Source organism: Sprattus sprattus (genome assembly GCF_963457725.1).
Source record: "Sprattus sprattus genome assembly, chromosome: 2".
Lineage (NCBI taxonomy): Eukaryota > Metazoa > Chordata > Actinopteri > Clupeiformes > Clupeidae > Sprattus > Sprattus sprattus.
The window spans coordinates 7,343,837-7,354,499 of NC_137921.1; the positions used below are offsets into that span (position 1 = coordinate 7,343,837).

The 10,663-nt window shown below is 44.6% G+C and overlaps 1 protein-coding gene across 2 annotated transcripts in view; it reads left to right on the forward strand.

The window, feature by feature from the left end:
• slc2a4rg (SLC2A4 regulator) overlaps positions 1 to 10,633 on the forward strand; it is a 79,073-nt gene extending 68,440 nt beyond the window's left edge. The window contains exons 6-8 of one of the 2 annotated variants that reach the window (XM_080831922.1): positions 1,361 to 1,622; positions 3,853 to 3,974; positions 5,422 to 10,633. In XM_080831922.1, the coding sequence (XP_080688048.1) occupies positions 1,361 to 1,622; positions 3,853 to 3,974; positions 5,422 to 5,575 (538 nt within the window). In that variant the 3' untranslated portion in view covers positions 5,576 to 10,633. The remainder of the gene's footprint in view (positions 1 to 1,360; positions 1,623 to 3,852; positions 3,975 to 5,421) is intronic. The other variant, XM_080831923.1, reaches the window with a different exon arrangement.
• Positions 10,634 to 10,663: the final 30 nt, after the last annotated feature.

Consider the following 10,663-nt stretch of genomic DNA (forward strand, 5'->3'; position numbering starts at 1 on the left):
GTGTTTGGCTCTGGCCTCTTTGAGTTCTGTGTTCTCATTGATGAGGGTGTGGTTCATTAGTGAAGTCTTCCGCAACTGATCAAGCCAAATCAAAACAGGTTCAGGGCACACCAGGGAGGGCGGACCCCTTACGGCTGTGCTGGGATCAACTTCAAACAGGCCATATACTAATTTACAATAATAATTAGTGATCATTAAAAACACGCCTTGAAACTCACACTCCCTCTTATTTGAGACGCAACATGATTAAGCACGATATGCTGGGAGGATAGGGCCAATTAGAGCCTGAGAACCCAGATTCTGCACATCAGCAAATCATAACGTTTGCACTTAAGATATGCAATGAAAATAAAAACAAACAAAAACATTAATTATTATTTTTAATAAAAGTTCCTGCTGGTTATTTCTTGTTTGGTCGACATCAAGCAAAGTTGGTAAGAACCAGATGAAGAGCTGAGAAGATCTAAATGTTTAAAAAATAAACACACACACACACTCACTCTTTAATGAGTAACGCTGTGCAGTCAATTTCCTTCACAGTTAAGATTTACATTGTCCTGCACAATCTTTGATGATGATGATGTCAACAAGCAAAGCCCACAGATGTGGTGCAATGCTGCGGCCCTTTTCTGAGCCTCTCCTGAGGTGTGTGTCGAGCCTCTCCAGCGGGCAGGTCTCAGCCGCGCTCCCCAAGCTGCTCTCCCCCATCCCGAGCTGCAGGGGCAGGGGCACTGGCGCTGGCAGAGCAGGGGCAGCACTGGTGTTTTTATAGCCTCCTGTTGCTGCACCACTCTCAGCAGAGCGCACAGACACTCAGGGACAGCACAAGTGATCCTCACCACACAGCCCCCTCTGGTGGTCAAATGTGAGAAAGACCGGAAATGAGAAGGCCTTATGTAGCTTCCACAAAGCCATTGGAGCACTGAGTCGTGGGGCTGTTGGTCCGATTTAGACTAATAGGCTGGACTTAAAAGAATCCCTGTAGGCATTAGGTGCTTTTGCTGTTCTGATGTTGTATAAAAGGTAAAGATTAACTCTGGATAGGTTGCAGTTTACTATAAAAGAGTTGTTCTACTGTGTTTGCCTCAATGTGCAAGTATTATTCAAACACAGGCAAATAATAAGAGTGCACAACTGTGCACAAAGTTACACAAGCACACCGGTGAAATGATTCTTCTTTTTCCACCTCTCCCTCCCTCCCTTCCTCTCTCCCTCCCTCCCTCTCTCCCTCCCTCCCTCTCTCCATCTCTCCCTCTCTCCCTCTCCCTCTCCCTCCCTCCCTTCCTCTCTCCCTCCCTCCCTCTCTCCATCTCTCCCTCTCTCCCTCCCTCTCTCCCTCTCTCCCTCCCTCCTCCGGCAGGCGGAACAGTGACTCAGACTACAGTGACGGAGAGGAAGACTTCTACTACACGGAGATCGAGGTGAACATGGACACACTGTCGGAGGGGCTGTCCAGCCTGACGCCCACCTCCCCCACCACGGCCGGCCCGCCCCCCATCTTCCTCCCGGTGACCTCTGACCTGCTGCCCTGCGACTCCGCCCACCACCAGGCCTTCCACACCCCACTCAGCCAATCGGCTCCCTCCACACTTTGCCACATCCGCACTGACCATGCCTACCAGGTAAAAAAAAAAAACGAATAAAATGAGATGCTGTCTTACCAATGGATATCCTGTGTTGCCTGTTACAGTATATAAAGTTAATCTGTAGACACTCTGGAACAGTGCTATGCAACAGACCCATCGCTAAGAAAACCCGAATAAAATGAGATGCTGTCTTACCAATGGATATCCTGTGTTGCCTGTTACAGTATATGCCTCTGATGGCTCAGAGAGATGTTGGCCGCCATGACAGTCTGAATCAGATCCATGATATATGTTTTTTTCCTCTTTGCTCTCTCTGTTTATGCTTGGGTTTTATTGAACTCATGATGAGTCAGGGCCAAGTTCTCTGTCTTGAGGTCTCTCCGACGGTTGAACGTGTAGGTGGTCTATGACAAAAGCTCCCCGTTCTATAGCTGTCTTGGGTGTCATAGGCCAGCTCTGTGTGTGTCTCTGCATGCCCAGGGAGACTAGCATGTTGATTAGCCTGCCTCCTCTGAGTCATCAGATGTAAGTGTGTGGGTCATTTTATACGCTCCCTAGAATCGGTTTCTATGGCAACCTCTGTGCAATCTGTTCCGATCTGCAAGTCCAGCCGCTGTACTGGACTTGTGTGGGAGAATGTATATGTGAGGGTGCAGAATGTGCGTTTGTGTGTGGGGGGGGGTGAGAGCGGTTATGTACTGTATGTTCGTGAGAAGAGGCAGGGAGAGAGTGTGGGCAGTGTGTTGACGATGATTCCCTCTCATTGTGTAAGTGTGGGAAGTTTGAGAAGAAAGAGCAAAATTGTTAGTCAGAGAGTTAGTAAAATTCCAAGGCACAATTCGGGGGCACAATTCCAGAACAGTATTCCGGAAGCTGAGTTCTTTCCACTGCTGTCAGCCCTGCACACTCAGTCCTGCCTGAGCGTCTCACCTGCGCACACCTGTGTCTTTCCAGGCCACTGTCCCTGTCAACATTCCCATGTCTTCTGAGACGGTTGAGAGCGAGAATAGGATCAGTGTGTCCTGGCAGTCTCCCCCCATCATTTTTAAAGGCTTACCGGTGAGCAGCCTGGCCAATCACCCTCACCAAAACTCATCTTAAAACTTCCCTCCTCTGCTCTGCATACTATACATACTTCTCCACTCCATACTGCATACTACACATACTCCTCCCCTCCATACTGAATGCTCTGCATACTCCTTCACTCCATACTGCTCCCCCTTCTTCTCAATCTCCTTTCCTTTGAATGTTTCACCTATCATTACCTTTCGCTCCACTTACAACCAATAAGTGTCACTCACCGTCAGCCCTCCTGTATGACAGACAGCTGATTTGGGAGCGGCGCCAAATCAGCCCAGATCCATAAGTTATCTGCTGTCTGGTTTAGCCTATTTTTCACGTACTCCCTCTCTCTCTCTCTCTCTCTCTCTCTCTCTCTCTCTCGCTCTCTCTCTCTCTCTCTCACTCTCTCTCTCTACTATACTTAACTATAGCCATGACCTGAGATTTCACTTCTTTACTATAATCCTCTGATTATTTTGGTCATATCTGTCAGATACCGGCTTGCACTGAGTGTTTACATGAATGAATCTCAATTGAGTCCTAAAGTTAATCTGTAGACACTCTGGAACAGTGCTATGCAACAGACCCTTCGCTTACGCGTTCTAGAGCCCCCTTCATCTTCATCTTCCTTGCTTCCCTTCTTGTTACTTTTTTTGCTTTGACATCACTTCCTGTCTCTTCCTCTTTACTTTAGCTTGTCAGCTGCAGAATGCTGTGTGTGTGTGCGTGCGTGTGTGTGCGTGTGTGTGTGCGTGCGTGCGTGCGTGCGTGCGTGTGTTGTGTTGTGTTGTGTTGTGTTGTGTTGTGTTGTGTTGTGTTGTGTTGTGTTGTGTTGTGTTGTGTTGTGTTGTGTTGTGTTGTGTTGTGTTGTGTTGTGTTGTGTTGTGTATGTTTCCCCTCCTGTGCTGTTGAGTAGTACAGAAACCCAGATTCCCCAGCAGACTGAGAGCTAACTCAATGTAGCGTTACTGAACAGTCCAGCAAGTCAGTGCGAGTGTCTGCTCTGAAGGTCTGTGTGTGTGTGTGTGTGTGTGTGTGCGAGTGTCTGCTCTGCTCTCAGGGTTCGTTGTGTAGCTGCCAAATGTTTCAGGAAGTATGCAAACTCTGTTATCCCTTAGCTGATTGGCTGCCACGCATGACAGAATGACCTTTGACCTCTGCCCTCTGACCTGCTCCCCTCCTCCTTCTCCTCCTCTCCACGCAGGGCCCGATGAGTCACATCCGCAGTGTCAGCATCGGAGAGAAGAGGCAGCTGGCCACACACACCACCCTCGGCAAGGCTCATGTCTCCACCACCCCCACACCCAAACCGGCCTCTGGCACCAGGTACAGGAAGTGTGTGTGTGTGTGTGTGTGTGTGCGCGTGTTGAGTATGACTATGCCATTGTGTATGTGTGTGTGTGTGTGTGTGTTAGTTTGTGTCTTTGTTGGTGTGTGTTTCTGCTTGTGTGTGTTTGCAGGTGTGTATGTGGGGAGAAGCAACGCGGAGAGAAACGATAGTTTCCATAAATGTGTCAGATAAAAATAACATGGAATAGAACATAGAACACGGAACACATTTCTATTCCCGTTCAGTCCTTCATGACGGAACATGTCCTGTATTCCTACCTGGCTGTATGTTACAGAATACTGTAAATAAGTGTGAAACTCCATGAGACGTGCAAAACGTGCCAGGTCTCATGCGGGTTAACCTCGCCATCCTTGCCATCTAACTCTAGCTTACAGAGCCATCTTAGGGTGTCTTAATACGAACCAATTAGCTCTTAAGTTAATTATTTTTTCCTATAATTATTTAATTGAGAAAGTTTAATTGAGAAGACTGTAATGCAAGCTAGATATATCTTCATATCATTTCATGCAAATCGAACTCTGCCTTTTAAACCGCTTAAGGTTATTTAAAAGTTTCCTTCGCTAGCTAGCATAGCAACAAGGCAACCATAGCAACCAGTCAACACTGTTTCCTGCATAGCCTGAGGCAAAGTTTAATTTCTCAAAATCAGCTCAACAATAAAAGACAGTCTTGGGTTTAAAGTGATCACTACCACTTGCGGAATGTGTGAAATGGACTCAGATAGAGAAGCCATTAAACAATCCGGAGGTGAATAATGGGGAATCAATGGGGCAAGGGCTTACTCTGATATCACTGTAGTGGATGAAGGGGGAGAAGACAGTCATCTTGTGTTTCACAATTCCACTGGAGCTGTTACGAGGTTACCAGGGGATAGATTAACGGTCGGACTTTTCCGTATTTACGACATTGGCTCCCATTCCCACCCGACACCAGTGTGTCATAGTAGCATACTAGCAGCTAATAAACAGCTTTCAGTGTGCGTGGGAATGGGGGTAAATCATAAGTTAGTAGGGATAGGTGCGCTCTACTTTCAAAAAATAAATGCGATTTCGGGTTCGAGTGCCACACACTGACGATGGCTTAAGGCCGAAACGCGTCTGGAAATAAACTGCTCTAAATAGCAATGAGAAAAGCTTGAGAGTGCGGTTTTATTCTACTCAAAGTAAATCATATGTGGGGGGCACTGTGGTGCAAGCAGTAGCCCCGACCACATACGGGCTTGAAGCCCATGGAGGACACAGGTTCGATTCCGGCCTGATGTCATTTCTCCTGTCGACTCCCCACCTCTTCTCCCTCTCATTTCCTGTCCCACTCTTCACTGCTCTATCGATTAAAGGCACAAAAGCCCAAGAATAAATCTTTAAAAAAAAAAAAAAGTAAATCATATGTTTTCAGCAAGTTGTCATCCCATGGTCTAATCAGGTCTCATCCCGCTCACTCATGGTTCTTGACAACCCACCCCAGGAAGCCGCGGGGCGAGGCGAAGAAGTGCCGCAAGGTGTACGGCATGGAGAAGCGGGACCTGTGGTGCACGGCCTGCCGCTGGAAGAAAGCCTGCCAGCGCTTCGTGGACTGAGCCGTGGTCCTGTGAGTCCGAACGTGAGCTGGAGCCTGAGCCTACCCGATGCCTCTGCAGTCCAGCCCGGGCCAGCCTAGCCTAACCCTGTGCTGGTTCTTGGACTTCTTCTCCCCCCCCCTTGCCTTTTCCCATCAGCAGGGGCTGGGGGATTCTGTTGAGGTGAGGGCCCCTACTTTTGGGACTGACTACTTTTCCTCCTCCGCGTCACCAGAGGGAGCTCCTGTGCTCCGAACACCCTCAACCAGCTGAACACTGAAAACCGTAATCTTATCTTCATAATGAAATCATTACACAAAAGTACTCAAAAAAAGTGTTTTTCTTTTCTTTTCTTTTCTTTTTTTTTAGACAAAGCAGAGAACTGGTGTATTTTGCATTATTGGTAGTGTTGTTGATGGACTTAAGCTGATCTTTTTTATTTTACCTTTCCGAAAAAGGATTCCAAAAGAAACAGCAAAGGAAGAGATATATATAACACACAAATCCTGATTCTTGAGGTTGAAGATTTCCTTTTTTTTTTAAATCATTTGTGTGTGTAGCATTTGTTAAAATGGCAGTCTTTACTGGTCTGCAAAAAGCAAGTAAGCTATGTTTTTTTTTGTTATTGAACTATTCATGCATTTGATCTAAGCGACATTCATGTGATCTTTGCGATGATTCTGAGAGTCTCTCTGATTGCCGCTGAGTCGGGCTCAGATCTGGGCCGGACTCGGCCCCGATCAGTTCCAGAATCGGCATTTTCCAGGGACCTCACACGAGGACTGCACTAACTGTCACCATTTTATCATGGACTCCCAGGAGAACCAAAGCCAAACCGGTGATCTCTGTCTTGTGCACAATCCCACCGTCGACACCAGTGTCAGTAGGAGGCTTTCTTTATCCCCTTAGAAGTTTACCGGGAAGCAAATAATACACAGTCATCTTTATCCTCTTGCTTCTTCTTCAGAAAACATAACCAGGAAACAATCATGCTCGTTTAAATCTTAAGCCACAAATCATAGAAACAGATATGTACATACACATATAAATATATATATATATATATAAACTGTATATATACATATATATATGAGGATATATTTTTCTTGTTTGTCTATGTACCTCTTCACAGATATGCACCTTGTTTTAGACAGATATGTAGAGCTCCCTGGGTTGGACAGTTTTGCATGTCCTTTTAAGCTGAAACTACAATGGATTTGCAGCAGGCCCTGGAGTTTCATACACAGAAATAGTTTCCTTTTCAGATGTCTATTTGAGGACACTTTTAACGTTGGATGATGTCCTCTCTTTTATCTTTCATTTCTCTGCTTCGTTTTTTGGATGTGTATCTCACGCAAATCAGATTTCTGGTATTTTTGATAATCGTGTAGTTTTGTATTAAGGAAAGGAAATCTTATCAATCCACAGTATTACCACAGTCAATGATGCACCTGCATCTGTGCGTCTCACTGCAGACTTAGAAGCCATATTGGCTGACTCTCAAACAACATAGCCCTGGGCCCATATTCACAAAGCATTTTATCTTACCTCTAAGAGTACTCCTAAGTTGCACTAAAGGTTTCTAACTAAAAGTTTTCTCCTAGGCATGCACTACATTGCCTACCGCAAAGAACAATGCATCAATATATTTATAGTTATACATATATATGAATATAATATCCAAATTAACTAGAGGGGCACTCTGAGAGTGTAGACCTCCGCCTAGGCCAATTTCTCACGTAAAAACACAAACAGCGCTCCAAAATGAATGCGTTCTTCCTTGGCCAGCACTCAAACCCGCCACCATGTTTCAAGAAAATCGCCCGGATAGATTTTTACATAATCCCACTGACAGACAGATAAACAAATGGTAGTGAAGTGGAGGTCCTCTCGACTTCTTCTTAGTTCTCCAAGACTTACTGTAGGTGCTAGTTTTTACGCTTGGTGGCTTTGGAAATGACTCTTAATCAAAATAATTGGTCGGAGATATCATTCAGTTATGATTTCACCAATCCATATCAAACATGGTATGGTTGTAGCCCCACATGGCCGATAGAGTATAGAACAGTGGTTCTTAACCTTTTTGGAGGTACTGAACCCTGCAAGCTTCATCAGTGCATTCGCAGAACCCTTCGTAATTTGAACAATAAAATATGATTTCTTCAAAACGACATTGCTAGTGTGAAACGGGCTATACTGTGTGTCTTGACCCCTGCCGAACCCCTGAGAGTGGCTCAACGAACCCCTGGGGTTCGATCGAACCCAGGTTAAGAACCACTGGTATAGAAGGTTTGTGTCCCTAGGCATTCATTTCCCTTGGTGCTAGCTTCCCTCTCAGGTGAGGCAGGGTCATAGTACTTAATGGGCAATAGCTCGAAAACCAAAACTGTTTTGCCAATAATTATGACATTTGTACGGCAATCTGCCCTCTAGGAGGCGCGTTATTTGTGGACTGGCACCACCTGCTGAATCATGTTCAAATCAAAAGTCTAGCACTTCACTAGTCAATATGTTGTGATGGAAAGGTTCAAACTTCGCGAAACTTCACTCGCCACCCTGCATCATTACCACATTATTGGACGCATGGGAACTTTCGTGAAATTCCGTCCGTAGGAGGTGCTGCAACTGACACATTTCTATATCTCCGCTTAAGAACTGCTTAAGCGAAACTTTTGAAATTCCGTATGTTCATACTTGGCTTGGCTCATAAATTCCATTTGACCTGCTCAGCAAAATGGCCAATCAAAATTTAGCAGCCAATAAATGCCTGTGTGAATGGTGAATCTAAATGAATTTATGTAGGCTCATTCATAATGGCATATAAAAGCTTTTTACCCAATTTTAAACGGTTTAGCCATAAGATGTCACTACAAGCTAAACTATGTTTTCCTCCGATCCTCTATATTAAAAATGTATTTTGTTTTTTAATACTTACGTAACAGTTACAAAATTCGAATGGCCTTCTTTCACCTGTTGAAGCGGTCAAACCATTCAACCTTTCACTGCTTGGAGCCATTCACACATTCGGCTTAGACCGCCAATGATTGTTGCTTGCGGCTGTATTTGAACTAGTAAATGCCCCTGTCCTGTTTTAAATGTCGATACTTGTTCACCGATAGTTAGCATTTACTGTACATAGTATTGTTTTCAAACATATTCTTGCGTTCAACTAATAATCCTACATTTTATATGACGCATGCATATTTCTCAAAATTAAAACAAAACAAAAATTAAAGGCAAGTGCAGTTATACAATGAAGCTCATATTGTTGCAGATGTATAAGTGTAAGTTCACAAAATGCTCAAATATAGCACAGGGACTGCTTCACACCCTGTCAGTGTACAGCCGCCCCATCCACAAGCTATAGTTCCTTTCATTTTTACTTTATTGTTGCCAGAAACGTATTTCAAGTAATCATTCAACCTTAATTGGAACTGAAATGATCTAGTTATTTCCCCTTAATTCTTACTCATTCTTTCACTTCATGCGTCGGTCATATAGCACAGCGCTATGCGGTACGTCTAGTTTTTAGGAGTCTAGTTTAGTTCAGTAAATCTGTAAATTAGGAGCTACTTATAGCCTCAAGATGCTTTGTCAATATGGGCCCTGATTAGCAAAGACTTGCCGAATCCGTGTAGGATTCATGTCACTTCAGGCCGAGACCTATTCCAGTCTCAGCCGTTATCTGGCTATTTGGACGTTGCCTTTTTCAGACGATGCTGATCCAGCTCAGATTTAGATGTAGCATTAGTGGCTAAAGGGGGAACTACATACAGGTATTTGTGGACCATATAAATGGTACCCCTCAATTTGGAATGCCTCTTTTTGGTAGAAAAACAAACAAAATATTCACATCCAATCCGATCTAGGCACAGGGGCTCAAGACTCAGGAGAAGGGAAATTACAAGGAAGTATAGATGTGCACACAATGAAAGTCTGGGAACATAAAATGATGTGTGCTGGCATATGTGTCTTTTTATAATATTCTGTCTGATGCCATATAGTCACGTAGTTGCCAAATCCATTGTTATGACAATTGTAGGGCTCATTATTCATCCTCCTCTGTGAAGGGATTATTTGCTTCCCGTAAAACTATTCAGCATTTACCTTTCACCCAACAATTTGTTCGTTTTTCTACAAAAGCATTAGAAGAAAAAAAACAAGAGTCCATTTTGTTTTGATAAGACAGATCACCGTTCCCCTTAGATACTGTCTTGATTGTAGACACTTCTTTGAATGTAGTTTCTGCTGTTTGTCGGCAAATACCAGCTCCTCTCTGTCCTCCCTCTGGCTCTCTCTATGCTAAGTTTCTCCCTAGTGCAAATTTGAATGACCATCGTGGTCACACATAAGACTGTTCATAAGCTCATGTAATCAATAACAAGGGTCGGCACACTCGCTGACAAGTGTGTACAGTGCTATAGGACTCCTCTCGTACGAGCACGTCCCAGCTTTGAGGGTCAGCACACTCGTGCACAAGTGTGTACCGTGCTATTGGACTCCTCTCGTACGAGCACGTCCCACCTTTGAGGGTCAGCACACTCGCTGACAAGTGTGCATAGTGCTATTGGACTCCTCTCGTACGAGCACGTCCCACCTTTGAGGGTCAGCACACTCGCTGACAAGTGTACACAGTGCTATTGGACTCCTCTCGTACGAGCACGTCCCAGCTTTGAGCGGTCTCCAGGGCAACTAAACAACCTACAGGAAGAGAACCAGCCGGCCCAAATCCAGCCCTGACACCCAAAAGATCTTTATTTATTTTATGCTACTATATCAGCAGTGAATTGGCAAGTTTCAATCATAACACCTTTATTTATACTGTATAAGTGAACGGACACATTTGAATCAGTGAGTTTAAGGTGCAGTAAGTCATTTTTCTTGACAAAAATGAAAAGGCTTCTGGACTTACAATGATTGTGTTACTCTGCAGGCATGAGGAATAAACAGTGTTCCCCACTATCACTATCTCTGTGCACTTTGCATACATTGATTCATTAGTTCAGGCCTCTTGATGTGTTGGGCCTCCTAAATTGCCAACAAGTGCACAAGAGAAAAGCAAAAACAAAGTGTGAAAATGCGCAGAAGAACGAAACAGGAACAATTGAC